The 19721-nt window shown below is 43.3% G+C and overlaps 1 protein-coding gene across 2 annotated transcripts in view; it reads left to right on the forward strand.

The window, feature by feature from the left end:
- Positions 1-19721, forward strand: part of LOC119745585 (multiple epidermal growth factor-like domains protein 6) — a 35838-nt gene that overhangs the window by 13025 nt on the left and 3092 nt on the right. For both annotated transcript variants that reach the window (XM_038222047.1, XM_038222048.1), the window contains exons 2-4: positions 226-308; positions 13915-14212; positions 15749-19162. In XM_038222047.1, the coding sequence (XP_038077975.1) occupies positions 226-308; positions 13915-14212; positions 15749-19162 (3795 nt within the window). The remainder of the gene's footprint in view (positions 1-225; positions 309-13914; positions 14213-15748; positions 19163-19721) is intronic.

Below are 19721 nucleotides of genomic sequence, written 5' to 3' on the forward strand. Positions count from 1 at the left end.
CAATGGACCACAAGCTTGGTCAGTTCCCCAGTGCAGCTATAGTTATCTCAATGTATGCATGTAACACTTTTGGAACCATGACGTATGGCGCGGATAGAAGGTAATTAAAAGGTAATTATACAGAGGAGAACCCAAGATGCCATATCTAGTAAGTGTAGCTGTCGTCAATGGACGGAGACTCATATGAAAGGATACTTTATGTATGTTGTGTCTGGTTTCTTGTAGAGTCCATCTTGAAGGCAGTGTAAATGTCACGAGATATCGATGCTGTCCCGGCTGGAGACGAAAAGGACCCGACTGCAGCAAACGTGAGTACACCAACCTGAAAAATATTTCTTTCTTTTTTAAGTTTTAAACGATTTAGTTTGAGAAGGTTGTATCCGGTTTTTTAAATAGACATTATACTTTTCCTTACCGATATGACTTTAATTCCTAGCTACATGTATATCATCCAACACCAAGGGAACCTGCGTTACAGTACTGATCCAGTTCTGCCCAAGTTTAATAAGGACGACCATAAGATTGCTTAATTTTCACAGTTTCCGATCTGGAGAGATTACCCAGAATCTCCATTTTATCGACCTCACCGGAATGTTCAATAACCTGATTTCGGAAGGGAACCATGTTTAGACCTTGTGACCCCCGAAAGCCATCTTGTGATGATTTATAATCATTAACAATCTGAACCATGCAATCCATGGTAGTACTTGGCATCCCACCGGTGGCATTTTGAAGTACCCAGTCCATAAATAAGTAGTGCCAAGCCTCCCTTGTTTGTTGTTTTAGGGACACAACTACATCTTCACTCGGAGTAAGGTTTGAATGCTTGGAGGGAGGTTTCCTTTTCTGTGTTTTAACTTAAGACAGACTTGGTTCGGTTTGGTCAGTGCATGGTCAGTGGTGCACCAATGAGCGGATTTACAGGGTGTTCCCAAAAAAAGTTGTGCAAGCAGATATCCTTAAATTAAAAAAAAACACCTACTTAACATGAGCATTTCATCTTGATGGAGCATATTAATTATACTCTTGTGTATAATCAGAGAAAATGCCTTGGAAATCCGTTCATGCACACCAGAGATCACATATAGCAGAGGGTGAACAACGGCAAAGGAATGCCCTACTCACAGTTCATTTGAATAGCATGTCACTTGAGTCGAGGCTTGGTGACTTCTGATCGATTGATATGATGTATCATAATTATGATTGACTTGTGAAGAGTTGTAACCGTGGACCTCTTTACAACTCTAGTTGAAATAACGGAGGTTTCCTTTAAAGAAAATGTGTTATTAATTAACGTCCGGATTGACGTACTGGCGCCGGGTAACCAATCCACGCGATATAATATACTCGATGGAGTCCTTATTTAGTGCAGGTGAGGTCCAGATCAATCATATTCATTATCAGAGATTTATGTGACGAAAGCGCTATTTATGGCAAATGTTAATTGTCTGACTCTCAGGGGTGCCTTTTTTCACACAATACCAATTAAAAAGTCGTTTACAAGCGCAAACAAAGGGAAGACGTTAATTGTCTTGGCCGAACTGGTAAAGTGGTCGTTTCCACGCCTTCGACAACTTTGACCTTTGACCTAGGTTCAAATCCCACTGCAGCCAGGCACGCAGGAATGCCGCGGGGGTTGTGCGATTCTTTTTCTCGACCTTAGGGCGAATAGGTGTCGTTTCTTAAGCCAGGTAAAAAGAGCTTGCTTCTGTCGGAAACAAGACGGTGCTTCAGATTCCTGAAAGCCAAAGGGAGAGTTTTTTTTAAATATAGATGACAAACCTTACCGTGGTGGAGTTCCATAATTATGAATAATTTATCGTTGATGTCAAATATTTCGTTGTACACTATTTTAACGGTAGGCTTACTTTCCCTTTATGATACTTATTCAATGACAAATGACCTTATCGTCACTAGACCCTACACATAATGGACGTGTTGCCTTCTAATTTACCGTCAATCTCTTGCAAAGAAAATCAAATTTCTAATAGTCGACGAAACTGAGTGATCCAAGTCAAGTTTTGAAATCACCGGACGGAGTGTAGACTGCAGTATGCAACTCCATGTCATACACCTGGCCTAGTTTCCCAATCGAGAGGATGATCGGCTCTTCATTTTGTTTCACTCAAAATTTGATAAATAATCTCTGTTATTTCTGGCGCTTGTCATGTGGCACATAACTTAACCTATAACTGTCCAGCCATAGTCTTCCTGTTGAATGACGTCGAGACAATAGTTGCAATGATACCATACCAGACGAGTGGTTTTTTCCCCCTGGCTCAAACGGGGAAAAAAGAGGAAGTAATTAAAAAGAAAGGCATGCAGCCAAACCGGCAAATGGTTGCTCAATGTGAAAGTCAGAGTCTTTTTCGAGCCATAACGACCAAGGGCACTTTTGTAAGTTCACGTTGGAAGATGTATATGTCATTGATCTTGCAGTAATGTTGATCTTGCGGTACGAGGACAGCTCATCATAACCAAGGTGGTCCTTGCGGATTGATATACGATGGTATAGTGTTGGCTTTGTGGTGTACCTTTTTTTGTCACAATGCGTGGCAGTATTACTCATAACCTGGTTTAGTCCCTATACTACAGACATGACTGTAGGTCAAATGATAAACTGAGAAATTGAAAACCGTGTTGTTTATTATTTTAACCAAAAAATGCATTTGAATCATTCGTGTGACGATATACAAGATAGTGAAACAAGAGTCAGGCAATTAATGTTTTGTGAAGCGTACAAACTGACAAAGCATTACTGTTTCTGGTTTTCGGGCATGCAAATCTTCCTCGATTCAGCTGATTTTTTTCATCCCCCACTTTTCTTGTATGTCATTTAAAACTGAAAAACACTGCAGGGTAAAATGGACTTTATTCACAAGGTAGCCATTTTTGTCGTGTTCCCTGAATGCATTTCATAAATTGTTAATTGTTGAATGGGATGGCGCAAGACTATTAATGCAGTCTTATTTTACTTTCATTTTATTTTTAAATCCGGCTTAAAACATTAGGTGATGTTTAATTACAACTTTTAAATTATTTATTTAAGCAGACTTGAATTATTTAGTAATGTATTTGCTCTTCACAAGTTCCAAAAATGAAGATTTTACCTCACTTTCAATTCAACATGGCCGACTCGTGAATAATACCTATGCTTGGCGCTTCCTCTACATTGCGACTTCCCAGTTGCCTGGGTAGTTTACACGGATGGTTCTTACTGCGTATTGCGGCTTTACCAAGAAATGTTTTGAAAGGAACTCTTGACACTGTAGCCCCTGGCCAACAATAAACTGAAAGGTCCTTGTCTTGTAGCCAACTTCCCCCTTTCCGTTCCAAATTCCCCCTCTCCTCCTGGCTCCGTCCAATCCACTGACAAGATTTTACAGTGTTCCTGAAGGGACATCATGAAACCTCTGTGCCTCAAGTTGGCCAAGTCGCTTCCCTTAGATCCCACAACCCTCCCCAAAGAAGGAATAATCCCACAAAGAACAGTCTTCGACATTCACCCTTCTAATAAACGCTTTTTAAAAAGGGTCTTTTGTGAAAGGTGCGATAACATCAAGTAGCATTGCAACTGAAATCCATGTGTACAGGCCCCTTCCCTGATCTGAGACTGGGAGAGGGGGGGGGGTGTCTTAAAATCCCAAAGTGGAACATTTTACGCGCGAGCGCGGAGCGCTAAGCCCAATATGGCGTGGGGTCCGGGGCCCGCTGAAGGGCCCGAAAAATGTTGGAATCTAGATGCTCCAGTGCAATCTGAGGCATTTCCTGGCCACTTTCCCCGACTTTCCCCTCACTTTTTGAGCCAAAAAAACACATGTTCTTGCTTTTTAATTTTTTTTTTTTAATTTCTGAGCGGAACTTTGTCACCGTGTCGGGGATCGGGGGTCGTTCGAACCCCCGAACCCCTTAGCGTACGGGCCTCGTGTTGCAAACTTTTTGGGTGGAGGGAGGCTGTGGGATTGGAATGCATGGGTTTAGGATAGGACAACTCTAATTCATGCAGTTTTATTTATGTTTGTTCACATTACAGAGACTCTCTTCCCAAATAATATTTACACTAAAATGTCTATACCGTGACATAATGGGCAACACGGACTGATGAAACAATGCCACCGAATGGAAATGTCAGTGTCTGTTTCATGCTCCATCACCCTAGCTAATCCCAAACATGCCAGAGGTGGGTAGAAGCATCAATCAAAAGACAAGATCGTCCAATTATCTTCTGTAGTGTGACACAACTGTCGGACCTTGACAGGGTATTATATGTGCCTGAATCTGGCCCCTTCTGCCCCCCTGGTGGTATACGAAGTGACCGGTGAATTGACAGTCACCACTTTGGAATTCAACTTGTGGCTTGTTTGGATTATCCCTGTCATGTTTATCGCTTCGACGATTTAATGCAGCTCTGGAAATGAACTTCAAATTGCTCGGGACTTTTTCCCCTTCATGTGGTTAAAACATCAAAGTAAGCACCTGGGTTCTCGGTAGGTGGCCGTTTGGACGACGGTTTCTTAATCAAAACTCGGCTTGTTTACAACTCCATGAATGCAATCTCAGATGCTTTCCATCTGTCCCCGACAGGAAGTGAGGCTTTTTGCCTTTCCTTTTAGCGGAATTCGACTCTAGAATTTCGTTTCTCGTTTTTCATTTAATCGAGTAAAATCCGAAATGTCACACGTGTTGCGGGCAAATCTGTGCTGATTTCTATTCCAATTCCATTACTCATTCCAATCACGCCAGAGTGGTAAAGCGGCTGAATAAATTCTTTCCGCAGACTAATTAGTCACAGACCACGCACTCTTTCTATTTTGCAACATAAACCAAAAGGTCACAGCAGGTCAGGTGGGAGAGTTCTCATGATGAATTATCCCATCAATTCAGCCATCAATTCAGGCTTGGTTCAAAGCACGCTAGGAAGGCAGGAAACCAAGTCTAACCATACAGCTATAGGTCTAACCTCTGACCCTTCGCAAAAACAAGACCTTACATAAGTAATCTTAAGCTGTGAACTTGTGATGGGCGCATAACATTAACAAAGCACATGATCAAATACCTCGTGTACGTTGCCGAGGCTTGGAGCATGATTGGAGCATGGAAGCTACATCATGATTGGAACAAGCTATGAAGGAACCGTACAGACTTGTTAGCTGATAAGCACTTTCACACAGATTTTCTCAATTCCCTGTTTACGGCCATAAAACACCGCAACACCTTGGTCTGATTCCAAATTTCTGCATTACCTCCTAAAAGCTGTGAAGTACGGTATATGCTCACTCGGAAAGCTTGGAAGGCCAGCACGGCTTTTTGTTTGTGTGTGTGACCGAAGTTTGTCCACGTTGCGCCCTTCTCTGCTTGGGAACTCTTTAATTCTGTGCCCCCCCCCCTTCCCCTCGAAAACGATGAAGCCGAAAAAAACTGAAAGTGTACTGAATAAGTTATCCGTGACCAAAAAATACTATTCATCTTGATCCGTGTACCTGTATGTACCCAGTTTGCGTGGTGATGAACAAGACAACAATATATTGCAAAGGTATATACAACTAATATGGGTTACATCTTTCAGCATCTTGCAAATACAATAACAGGATGAGAGCGATCCTGGAAGACTTGTTACCTGTAAGCGGCTGGGAGCATCTCAGGAAGGTCACGACCTCTTGGGATGGAGGAAGACCATGAGTTGACCCTAAGTGTCCCCTGGATGCATCCCACGACTGTCTGGGTCTCGTATGTCAGAACTTGTGGGTGTGGCCACTTTGACAATTTGCTACAAGTGTTTTTGATAAACTGAACTGATTGGGCAACAAGGTTGTAATTCATTGTGTAATTAGGTCTTGCCAGTGAGTGACGTCATACCTAAGTGCCCGTCTTTACCCAGACAGATCGAGTGACACTGACAAACATGACTGGACAGTTTTACAGTTTGACACGTACAATTGAAATTATTCAGAAATACGCCCTTTAACGCTGGATTCTATGTTGTATCCAATAGTACTCTATGGTAGAATGTACCATTTCATAGCCTTGTCGAAAATATCCACAACGCTGCATGCCATTATTGTTTTACGAAGTGCATCTTGAGGTCTGCACACGTCCGTGTATTAAAAAAAGGTTTTGCAAGATGTTTTCAATTATCCGTAAACAATCTCCACTCCAGCGACGAGCTGATGCATCATTTGGAGCTGATGACTGTAAAGGAAGAGAGGACGGGTCCTTCCCTATTGTCTACTTGTCTCACTTGCCCGCTTGAGGTCAATTGTTACGCCCAAAGAGACATCGTATAGCGTGCTACCTATAATTGACTCCGAATGGGGCGCAGATTCGATATCAGCTTAACAATATCAAGGTGGAGTTAATATATTAAATTATTAATGGTCCGTAAAACTCGTTGTATAGTACAGATGTTGGGGAAATTATCTTGGTCACTTATGCTGTAAACAAGTACATGTGGTGAAAAAACAAGGACCTCGATGCAAAAAAATTTGTTAAACTTTGTTGCTCTAGGTTTAAATCGTTACACAGCAAATGTAACTTGAATGGTTTCACGGGTTCTTGTTAATGAACATGTACCTATCTGTAAGTGTCTCATCAACGCACACTTAAATTCGCCTTCCCTGTTCCTGCTTCCTACGTAGTTCTGCCTTTATTATGGTGGCTTCCGGCATTTTGTTCCGTTGTAGATTGAAGACCTTCAAGTCGATTTATAGAGCTTTTCTTATGAAAACAAGTGTATACTTCCCTGACGAGAGGAACAGATTCTGGGGGCGGAACATAACGTTGCACATAACTTAAACATAACATCGTTGTGTCTATGGGCATGTTTACATTTTTCAAATATTTTAATGGAAAGCTCGGGAAGACCAATCAATCGAATTAACATAGAGAGATGGATATGTACTCGCTGAAGTCCACATGCACTCGTCCTTAGTACATAACCATAGCACCGATAATGAGCGCTTTATGAAATTCCGGTCGTGAAAAAAAAGTATCCGAAATGTGTTTTGTTATAAGTGCGCCCTCATACATGTATATATTTAAGAAATCGGACATTATCGAAGATCAAGGAGTCGGCACGAATCAAGGCTAAACGCTTGGCGTCGTGTTGTTTGTCTCTGTGCGTCTGGTAAGGTCTTCAGCGTCTATTGAGTTGCAATTTTCAGCCGTGACGTTGAGCTACGGCCATGGACCACGGGAACACGACGACAGACGTATATGATCGGCGTTTCGCTGCACTGCCAGCCCGATGGCTGTGTGTTTTGCTGGAGGGAAACTAACCGTGAAAATGGAACGTAAACCGTCCCTACAAACTCCGGACGATAACAGACATTCTGTAGCGTCGCGTTTATAAACTGTTCTCAAACGCTTTAGTTTCTCAAGTACACTCAGTGAATTCTAGGCTAGGGTTGGCTCCACGAGGTTGCCAATTGCTAGGACTAAATTGTCGTTATTGCACGAGCCACTGGAAATATAAATGAGGAAATTCCGGGGTTGCCTCCCAAAGTTTCGGTACATTTAAGAAATAACTACATGCATGAGGTAAATGTCTTCCAATTCACTACTTCACGGATGTTTTTTCGGGGTTACTGTCCTGAACCATATCTGGAATCGCGTCTGTAACCTTTTACTTGGTAAATCTTTTCATGTTAATTTTTAGGTTAACTTCCTTTGTGAGACTTTATTATACAGATTTGTTTGCCTATCTTTAGACTTAGAGTTCAGCATTCAATAACAGGACAAAATCGGTACAGGGCTGCAGGGCGGTTTTAAAGCTTTCAGGAAAGGGGGGGGGGGTGATATTTGAGAGCCCCCCCCCCCCGATGCAGCACTGGGTTGACATACAAAAAAGTAAATCGTTCAAAGGATTCTGTCTCTTTTTTGAAGGGGGGGGGCATGGGATGAACAAATTAAGTTTGAATAAATCTCCAGCATCCCCACTTATCCTTTGCACCCATCGAATACTGATTATAAAGTATTTTGGGGGTGAGGGGATACACAAATTAAGATACTCTCAGCTTTTGCATCCCAAAACTCAAGTTGTTCCCGTGTATTCATTAATCCCCTGCATCAATCTTAATATCCTTACTAATATCACCTTCTTGTTGATCTACCCGAGTCTGCATCGTCCCTTCAGTCCTCACCCCCTTCCTCCTCCTTGCAATATGTCTAGAGGGATTCTTAGAAGGTCAGCATCTCTCTTCACCTGTGATCCAAAGCTTCCTTGAACAATCCCCTATAGCAATACGCCGGACCAACTATTTCCCTACTGCTACCCCCAACCCCAAATCTACAATACCCACTTACAGGCTACAGCACGCCAGTCATCGGCAGAGTAGAACCCTAGATCGGTGTCCATGTCAATAACTACCCCGGGGTAATAGTATCATCTTCAAAAATATTCGAAAAATGATTTTTTTACCCCAAATATTGACATAGGGATAATGGCTTAATGACTGTTCCGATTCCGGGTCGGCAAACATTAATCAGACGCGATTGAGACAATCATTGCTCAGCTTTGACGAGTACATTTTTTTATATTTACGATAAATAAAGTCACAGGGTTAATCATATTTTTTTCGATCCAGCGTCATACTGTTATTTATTTCGGTGACAATACAACATATTGTCCGACTCTCGAACACTGTCTTTGTTCTACATGCTTTTCGAGCTCGCTTCCCCAAAGGTGCATTTGAGACCTAAATAATCTCTCTTAGAAAAACTGACATTAGAATGAGGCACTCACGGGAAATGTTTCTAACTTTCTATCGACTTATTGTATCGCTACATGTATTAAAAGTTGCTGTTTGGGAAGACGGACAAGAAAGTCACGTGCCTAAAACTGATTTCAGTTGCTTTAGCTTCACAAAATGACCCATATTTTTTTTTAAGTTCCCATGTTTAACCGTGTCAAGTATCTCGATACTTTTCCAGATGAAACGTAAATGAAGCCACGTGTGATTACTTGATTCCTGAACGGACCTTCCAACTTCAGTTCGATTCACAAATGACAACCTAGATCTGCCAGCTTACAGAATTATTGTGAGACGCAGTTTAATGCGTTCGGCAAATGTTTTCTCCCAAACTGATGTTGGAACCAATCACAATAAGTCCTGTTGAAAGATTTGTAAAGTGATGCCCTAAACCCTAAACTCTATACCATGTGTGAGCATAAAACCCTGTGAATTAAGGCAGACATATTAATTGGAAATGCATTGCACAAGTCAAATGGAACCAGACACTTTGGATTTTATCTGTTATACTTTTTGCAGAACTGTCCATGTATAATGTTGCCTTTAAATTCATTTTCTTTATACGTCACTGATCGTTGGAAAAACTATGCATCAGCGATGGTCAGGAATGAAGAACGCCCTCAATGTACTCAACAAAATGTTTTACATTGTAAGATACTAGCAAGGTCTTGGCGCTAAAGATGCATGGTGAATCCAGATTAATGAAATGTTACGCGCTGAGGTCGAAATACAATGAAACAATTAACCAAAAGAACTGAGAATTGTCAAATTTGCGGACTGTTGGTACTTCAACAAGACAAGGTAAAGCAAGTCCAAGAGAACACAAAATTAAATTCAATCAATGATTCCGATTTTCAGAATGGCTAGTATTACTGGAAATCATTTCGTGCATCTGGCGTTGGCGTACACAATGGGCAGGATTTAGCCTATATTCCGAGGGCATGCCACCTTCTTTCACTTTCAGGGTCGAGGAAGAAATCAGCGCAGCTTTCAAATGCATCTTTCAAGATGCTTCCTTAAAGCACAAGAGAGGCGGGAAGTTGTCTGGATTAGGGCGGGCCTTTGGCATCACGGGAGCCAGTCTAATGACCTCCCGGAGGTGGATGTGATATGCAAGCTTCCTGCTCATAATAATAAAACGTCTCCCTCCCTGTTCTGGTCCGACAGGAGACTGGTCAGGGTCTAGTTTATTGGCACTCCTCCGGTGCTCGTTGTTCGATCTGTGCAGACGTTAGCGGGCGCTCTGTTAGCACGGACCTGTTAAATGAGGATATAAGCGTTGTATTTGGAGAATAGAATTTCACCAAACTTCCGTGGGCTGTGTCTCGTTATCGTCCTTTCTCTCATGGAAAGTGACTTTAACGTTTGAATCATCTGCTTTGCTCTGGCTAGTTTAAGGGACATCGTATAGGAAGGTTTACTGTTTTTAGCAAAAGTGTAGGTTATTTATTTGAAAGCATTTCACAGTAACCACAATGTGTAAACAAATGTGCCTCAGCGTAGGATATTCTGACCATGGCAACTTATCAGTTACCGCTGTTTTTCTTTTCCAATGCCGGAAGCTTAATTTCAGGTAATGAGTTCCAACGTGTTAGTCACCTTCGTACGCACAATCTATAAACGATGAATATAATAAATCCCATTTCGTCTAATCCTGTATATTGGTGAGCAAATTAAAAACATCCGTGACATTTGGACTGGCCTCCCTCGATTTCGTATGCCACCTGTCTGTCATTACGCCGTCGTTGGTAACGGAATAGTTTTGGCAGATGCTGTGCAATGGGAAGGCTCATTATCAGAGTAAAGGTCGCTTCTTCCAAACATCTTGACTCTGACGTCAAGGATGACCAACAGTGCATCATTGTGTGTGTATGAGCGATATCAGGTGTGCTTGTCATTCCTGTATCTTCTGTTTTGATGTAAAATGATATTCAGTTTGTGAGCCGAGGCCGTCTTCAATTACGGACTCTGAAAAAAAATGGTCGGACCTACGTACAAAAAAATGGAATCACCAGATAATAATTTCATTTCGACAAGAGAATTTTCTCCTGATGTATTGTGATTGGTAGAAAGTTTCTTGCGTAAGAGTTTTCCCCGTTGGGTGTGGAGTGATACATGCGGTCACACATTTCACAGAACAAACTGTTTTATTCCTCGTTTGTATTTCCCTGTTTGATTTTTTAGGGGAACAGATGATTTAAGGGTGCTGGTTGCTCCGCTCCCAGGTTTGATTAGATTTTTGTTAACCTTTGCCGTCGCCCCACCACCCGTTGAAAAGGCGTTGGTGACCGCTTATCCAGTTTAGTACTCTAATTATGAAGAGTGACACTGACGATTTAGAGTGAAAGTCACTCTGATTTTAACTTGAAATACTCTGGAAAAAAACTCCAGTGGAAACTCGCCAGTGAAAACTCGATCCATTCGATTGAATGAATTTCACTCTTTTGTGAGTTTGGTGAGGTTCTGAAAAGAACGGCGGGCAACTCAACGTTTCAGACAGTATACCCTGCCCGTCGCCAGGAGACTGAATTTTGACACGAGAGTTTTCTTCTGATGTATTATGAATGATTTTTGCGTATTTAGTTTCCCCAAGTGTGGTCTCCACACTGACATGCCTCACAGATCACCCAGCATCCCCTACTCAAACCACGGATCCTCTATACACAAACTAGGCACTCCACTGTTGCATCCTTGACACGCTACACTGCTTCCAGTCACAATAAATAACAGCCCGGCCTTCTCCGTTGAAATTCCTGCAGTCTCCTGACGAACCTCGCAAACTCACAAAAGAGATTTGTCACAGGGTGCTACCGTAAACCTTATCTTATTGCTATTTTCACCATGCATACCTTTAAATCTTTTTAAAAAAAAACCACCCTAACTGTGACTTCATGATAATGCACGAATGCCTTCTTTTGAAGGAGATGGTTTAATTGCATCTTAAACTTGATAGTCTTCTCTTCACTGAGAGGTCATCGTCTTCTCTCGAACTATTTCAAGAAGGCAGGCAGCTTAGGGAAGCCAACAGGCGCAGACAGAGCCCCCAACTTATCTTTTGAGGTCAAGCGTTACGCACTAATTGCTCGCGCATAGCGCGCGTCGTGTCTCGGCTAAAGTTAACGATACCCAAAGTGACGTGAGGATTTGTATTAATCCGCGGGTGTAAGTCGGTTGTAATTCATCAAAAGGGGCCTTTAAAAATCGCAAATTCATGGCGAGTGCCGAGTAGGATTATAGTATCGGATCCGAGAAATCTGTGGGATTTACCACTTAATCCATGGATAACAAACATTCACATACTACCGGTTAACAGCAGCGGTATAAGATAAGATGGTGCTCTTAATCCAAACTGATTTTCCTATTTCGTACTAATCAGGTGGAGATTTATCTTCGTACTCGCACGGCCTCTGTTATAACTCTTCCGAAGATACGCGGGCAGTGTTCTGTATCTGAGGTCCAATATTTGCACAGTCACGAACCGGCATTATGATTCATTTAAGTCATCAAATTTGGAAGATTCTAAGCATGAATGCTCGCTTTGACCCTATTTTCTTACGAATTAATGATTCTTTTTCTTAAAAAGTAATCAAATTTGAATGTATATCTCAAACAAGCATGTTCTTCCACTCAACTAAAAAAAAAAGGAATTTGATCCATGCTGTCAGAAATTATGCACATCTTATGCAATATTTTTTTTCTAACTCGCACATTTTCTTTTTGACTCGCCCCGTAAATCGACTCCCATAGACCTCAATGATAGTTACGCATACTTCCAAAAATTATTAAAAATACTGATATCTCTTCAAGCAGTTTGAGGTACCCATCAAATTAAAGCTTATTTCATCATCTGTCATTTTCTGTTCAATTTTCGGGTGGTAATCCATGACTTTTGGGGGAAAATTCCATCTAAAAATGATCACTAAAGAAGTCCTATGGCCCATCGCCATTTTGAAAAATGATGCTTGCACGCCATTTCAAAATAGAGCAATTTAAGGGCCCGATTTCATCCGAATTTCACAGAAATATGAGCTCGCACTCCTATATATGCACGGTTTCCACCCATCTTTTTTTACAAACCTTCAAGTTCATGGTTCATAAAATGCTCTAATAGCAAAGAAATTGAGGGCACACAAATCGTGATTTGGCAAGCATAGGAAATTCTGGGCCTATTTGCAGGTCTGTACCCTTTATAGAGACTATTTTGTGGCTGACCTATACGGCGGCTGATGGCGCTATTTTTTGGCGCGTTATTTTTTATTTGGATAAGACAGTTTCATTGGTGTTTAGTTTTACTGACAAACAGGGACTTTGACAGTCTGCCTGTGACATATACATAGATTTATTCCATCCAATATCTCTCGTTAGGTAAGACACGAGGTTTAGACAGGGTGGTTTAGAAAAGAAATGCCGGGTCACATTGAGCAACCGCAAACTCGTCCTTTTTACCTCGAGTTGGTGTAGGAATATGACTCGGCATTCTCTTAGCTCATGGTCAAGAAAGTGCAGAGTACTTCACATGTCAAAAGCCAAGGACTGTCCGTCTGTACTTGTGAGCTGAGCCACGGTCATCGCTAAGATTGCACAGTTCAGGCAATTGAAAGTCACAGTTAATCAAGACGAGATTTCTTTAAGGAGCTAAACAAGGGTTGACAGTTTGTTTTTGCCTCAAACGATACATGATGACAGAATTGAGTAACTATGACAGTTACAGGCCTACACTGCGGCGATTTGACAAGAACTCTACCAAGCACGATATACAGTTGAAATAGTTTTTTTGGGCAGAGTGAATTCTTGATCTCTGAGACTTCAGCACCGCCATGACGTCACTACATCCTAACGTCATCGTACGGATGACTAACTTTGTGGTTTTGGACAAATATATCTTCCAACGTATATGAAAATGTCTTGCTTAACTTTCTATATATGTTTGCTACCTATGAACATGTTGGTACTTATGAACACAGTATAATCTGTCTTGACATTGTTTTCAGTGTACATGTGTGTAAATTTTCGTTCACTTTGCTTGATGCATAGCAAGTGATGATATACCTAATAAGTGAATTGTCAGACATGATCATCCCTTTTTCCTATCTTTGCCTCAACATGCCTGATTTAAACCAAATTTCATGGTACTAATTTTAATAATGTCTTGTTATTTGTCTTGCAGCGTGTACAAAGCGCACATGGGGTCTAGACTGCCGCCAGCTTTGTCGCTGTCAAAATGGCGGCAAATGTAACAAAGAAGACGGTAGTTGTCGATGTCCACGAGGCTGGACAGGACAAGACTGTACTCAGCCATGTGATGCAACGCGGTACGGACTCAACTGCAGTCGGCCATGTCCTTGTCAAAATGGCGCCCTCTGTGACCGCTTCAAGGGGACATGCACGTGCCCTCCTGGGTTCACAGGTCACACATGCGCAGATCGATGTCCTGAGGGCTTTCACGGACCTAGATGTCAAGAACGGTAATTAATACATCAACAGAAAATTCATGTTCAACAATAGACCTAATGACATTACGCTGTTATATGAAAGCGTGCAAACAAAATATGACGTCATTAGGTCTTAGGTCTATTCAATAGTTTTTGCGCGTGTCAAATCCTGTGACATTTTATTGCGTTTTCATGTAACAATTTTCAAATGAGCCAGTGTTAGGAAGCTGAATTTCAATCCTTCAATGAAATTTTAATATATTCCATTGTGGCATTTTGCCTTGAAAAAAATTGGCTGGTACTTTAACGGCCATCTTAATGCAACCAGAGGTTCTTCAAAATGTTTAAAGTAAATCCCTACGACTGCAGTCATCTGGATTGTATACGTTTGTATCGCATCATGAATCATTTCCAAGTTCTATGTTTTATTCAACAAGTAAATCAACGTCTCCAGTAATGCGATTGAATCTTTAACTCACGATTTCCTCTTTAGAATCGAGGTGGCGCTTTAAATGATTCATTCATATAATTAAAGCCCATTGGAGGCTTTATCAGTATTACCCAATGAAAAAAATATATCTTTCGAAACCAAAGCATGTATAAACATCACACTTACCAGCGCAATTGTCTATATCTAGACATACCATATTTTTTTAAACCAAACAATGAAGTTTCCCTCCGTCAGAATAGCTTAACTAATCATATTAATTTGGTCTAATTTAAAGAACTGTTCGAGCAGCATGTAGGGAAATTCTGTATGCACGAGTAGACTTACGTGTGAAGAAAGCCAGTGGCCGGAATTAGGGATCGGAAATATTGAATTTATGTTGTCAGTTGTCCAGTTGTGTGATGCAGAGTTGTGTTTTATGGTTAAACCTCTTTATGGTTGAAATTATTTTTTGTGCATGGTACAGTTGGCACAAGTCGACGTTAAAGACGTTTCTGAATGTCTTAAGAATGACGCATTCTTGCGGTTGAATCTTCTCAAAAAGCGATGACCGAAATCCGAAATTGTTTCCCACTTAAGTAAGCAAGTTCAAACCTGAGCAACTATTATCAGACTTCCTGTTTCTTGGTCCCAGAATAGCGGGTTGGCTATTCTAGGCATTCCGTCCATCTCTTGATTTGAGATGTGTTCAAGAGAGCTTCCACTATACTCTAAGGACAGACCAAACGCCAGTCGGAAAAATTGATTAGAGAATTTCCTGGTCTGAGTCGACGAAAACAATATGGCGTCCCTCATGGCCTTACGGGAGATTTGTGAGTAGTGACTGTGGATTTGTTTTTTGTCCGTGTACCAAATTCAAGTTTACGCAATTCCTCTGATTCATGGTCATACATTACTCAAACGAAGGCCTCACACGAGGGCGCTGTTGCTATTTACATGAGCAAATAATATAGATAGAAATTCAAACCAGAAAAACGACACGCTACCTGGACCGAGTTTCATTAATTAAAAACAAATGCAAAAGGTGGACCCATGCCTTAATGCAATTTCCAGAAGTTCCTTACTATATGTTTTGTTACATTTCTAATATTAATAATCACGTTAATGTTTTGTCCTCATAGATGTGCTTGCAACAATGGCGGGACTTGCAACAGTACCGACGGCATGTGTTCGTGTCAGCTCGGATGGACTGGTAACCTATGCCAGACACGATGCGTGGAGGGTTCATATGGACAGGACTGCTTGGAGAAGTGTCGGTGCGAGAGAGGGACTTGCAATTCAGTCAATGGAACTTGTACGTGCCCTCCTGGATGGCAAGGAGTGAAATGCGCAGAGCTTTGTCCATGGGGCTACTATGGCCAGGATTGCAAGCATCAATGTGGCTGTGCACACGATGAAGGATGTAGTCCTTCAGAAGGTAACTGCTACTGCAGACCTGGATGGATTGGTATGAGATGTGAGGTCAGATGCTCCGGTGGTCGGTATGGAAGTGGCTGTAAGAGACTGTGTCAGTGTCGGAATGGTGCCATGTGTCATCATATCAATGGGAAGTGCACTTGTGCCCCCGGTTGGATGGGAGAGCGCTGTGATGTTCCGTGTTCAAATGAAACGTATGGGGATGGTTGTCAGGGGACTTGTGATTGTCAGAACAATTCCACGTGTGACCATGTGAGTGGTGCGTGCTTCTGTGGCCGTGGTTGGACTGGTAGGAGCTGTGACACGCCGTGTAGTGAGGGCTTCTATGGGTCTGGGTGTTCTCAACTATGTCTGTGCGAGAATGGAGGAACGTGCGACCCGCTGACAGGGGCTTGTAGGTGTACGCCAGGTTGGCAGGGGATGTATTGTAATGCTTCGTGTCTCTCGGGTCTCTTTGGCCCGAGCTGTCTGATACAATGCCTGTGTGAAAACGGAGGAACGTGTAGCCCAGTTGATGGGACGTGTACGTGCCCAGCAGGTTGGACTGGAGCCACCTGCAGGGACAAGTGTACTGAGGGGTCCTATGGCGTTAATTGCCAGATGACGTGCAGGTGTCTTTATGGCGGTACATGCAACCCTGTTGACGGTTCATGCTCGTGTGCTCCGGGATGGGAAGGACTATCGTGTGGGGAAGTTTGCAGAGCGGGGTTCTATGGACGTGAATGCATAGAGGTTTGCACGTGCCAAAATGGTGCCGATTGCGACCACGTGACTGGGAGTTGCACCTGTCAGCCAGGTTGGGAAGGAGAGTTGTGTCAGTATATATGCAATGAGGGACTCTATGGACCTGGTTGTACTTCCAGATGCGAATGTTTGAATGGAGCTAGGTGTGATGCTGTCAGTGGGACGTGCCTATGTGCTCCCGGCTGGACGGGATCAAAATGTGAGACGGCATGTCCCAGAGGTTCGCATGGTGTGGATTGTATGCGGGAATGTCTCTGTCAGAATGGAGGGATGTGTGACCGGCAGACAGGTGGTTGCACGTGCACCTTGGGTTGGAAGGGTGTGGTTTGTGATCAGCAATGTGACGAGGGAACCTACGGATCCCAGTGTAAACACGCCTGCTATTGTGAGAATGGCGCCGCTTGCAATCACATTGATGGATATTGCACTTGCACTGCAGGATGGTTCGGAGAAATGTGCAACAAGTCCTGTCCAGCCGACTTCTACGGTCAAGATTGCTCGTCGAGATGCGAATGTGCCAGCAACGCTGCGTGTCATCACGTAACAGGGGCGTGTCTATGCGGTCCAGGGTGGTGGGGTGATTTCTGCAATATTCCGTGTCCGAATGGGACGTACGGGCACGCCTGCTCACAGAGATGTCCGTGTTTGCATGGTGCAAGCTGCCATGGTGAAACAGGTGCTTGTATTTGCCAGCCTGGCTGGTCAGGTAAATTTTGCCAGAACAAATGCAAGCAGGGCTTTTACGGCCCACATTGTAGAAATGTCTGCCGATGTCGAAATGGAGGTCTCTGTGATGCTACTAATGGTTCTTGTACTTGTCCTCCTGGATGGGTTGGGGATGAATGCCAAGATACATGTCAAGATGGATACCATGGGATTCAGTGCCAGGATAAGTGTCTGTGTGAAAACGGGGCTACCTGTGACAAAAGCGATGGTTCATGTTCATGTACATCTGGTTGGACAGGCCCCTTCTGCTCTGATCCATGTCCTGATGAAACCTTTGGTGAAAACTGCTCGTCTGTGTGTCAATGTAAGAACGGAGCGTTGTGCGACCATGTTAGCGGTCATTGTCAGTGTAGGCCTGGATGGATGGGTGAAGTCTGTGATGAGGAGTGTCGACCAGGCTTCTATGGGGATGCATGTGAGAAAGTCTGTTTGTGTCTCAATGGTGCCTTATGCGACCCAGTCACGGGTGCTTGCTTATGTCCTGCAGGTTGGTTGGGAGAACAGTGTAACCAGCCCTGTCCTGAAGGCTTCTTTGGGACGAACTGCTCCCAAAAGTGTCAGTGTGAAAACAGTGGCACTTGTAATACAACATCGGGTTCGTGCGTATGCCAGGCTGGTTGGGTAGGGGAAGTGTGCCAGGACCAGTGCCCGGATGGACAGTACGGCGTCGGATGTAGTCAACAATGTCAGTGTGCAAATAATGCATCGTGCGATGCTGGTACGGGAGTGTGTGGCTGTCTAGAAGGATGGACAGGTGGGACGTGTAATCAGCCTTGCTCAGATGGGTTCTATGGTAAAAACTGCAGCAGGAGATGCGAGTGTGGGAATAGTGGAGCTTGCGATCCTATCGAAGGGTGTATCTGTGCGGCAGGATGGCAGGGTGAAATGTGTTTGGTTCCGTGTCAGGCTGGAACATATGGAGCACAGTGTGGTAGAGTATGTCAGTGTCAACATGGCGGTGAGTGTGATCCAGTTACAGGCTGCGTTTGCCGATCAGGGTGGACGGGAGAATCGTGTGAGCACCGCTGCGTCGATGGGTTCTACGGGATAGACTGCCTGGAGGAATGCCTGTGTCTAAACGGAGGGCATTGTCACGCAGAGTTTGGTTGTATGTGTTCACCTGGATGGCAAGGACGCTATTGTAACGAGACCTGTCCGCTGGGGTTCTTTGGGGCTGGCTGCTCTGTGGAATGCCAGTGTGAGACGCACGGGGTGTGTGATCCCATCTTGGGATGTGTCTGCACGCCTGGGTGGGAGGGAAGGTATTGTGGAAGCCCCTGTGCGGAAGGGCGGTACGGACCCGGTTGTCAAAACACCTGTCAGTGTGAAAACGGTGCCACCTGCCACCACGTGGATGGTTGTGTGTGTACGAGTGGATGGAGGGGACCTCGATGTAACCACACATGCACCAACGGACGTTATGGTGAGAACTGCCTCAAGTCTTGCGGATGTGGACACAGAGGGACATGCCATCATATTCAAGGCTGCATCTGTAAGCCAGGCTGGAAGGGACCAGATTGTCGCGTTCCGTGTACGGAGGGAACTTACGGTGAAAGATGCAAGATGAAGTGCCAAAGATGCCAGCATGGTGGCACCTGCGATCACATGACTGGAGAGTGTTTGTGCCGTCCAGGTTACCGTGGCAACAGGTAGAAATTCACGGTATTTAGTTATCATCAATAAATAAGTTCGGAAATGAACCGCGGGTTGAAAAATAAAAACGATTAAATATACCCACAGGGAAACATTTTGTGTATCATCTCAAATATCATCGTCTAGTATAACATTGAAATTTCGTTTATAATGAAACTTTAAACTGGCTCATTATCTAAGTGTCGTACAAGAACATAATCCGTCCACACGAGCTCTATTTATAACTTTCTATTAATTAGGAGCCATTATCTGTTTCCAGGCCTTGGCTTCACCAACAGTTTTTGTTGGGAACTTTTGTGATAAGCAGGACGGGTTTATGCTCCAGATATTCGGTCTCTGCCGGTGGAAGGAAACTAGATTCCTCGCGTCCTAAGCAAGAAAACTACTGGGACCTCGGGGTGTTACGCTTAATTACGAATCGAGTATTAAAAGACGTCATAGCGGTGGCAAGATTAAACAAAAAAAGCCCGGGTGAAGACAGATTCAATTTGTGGCCAGTGTTAGTTGAAGTGGACTCTGTGTATTGTGCCTTGTGGTAATTCTCTTCGAGCGAGA

The sequence above is a fragment of the Patiria miniata genome, unplaced genomic scaffold, assembly GCF_015706575.1.
Source record: "Patiria miniata isolate m_02_andy unplaced genomic scaffold, ASM1570657v1 HiC_scaffold_7, whole genome shotgun sequence".
NCBI classification, from domain to species: domain Eukaryota; kingdom Metazoa; phylum Echinodermata; class Asteroidea; order Valvatida; family Asterinidae; genus Patiria; species Patiria miniata.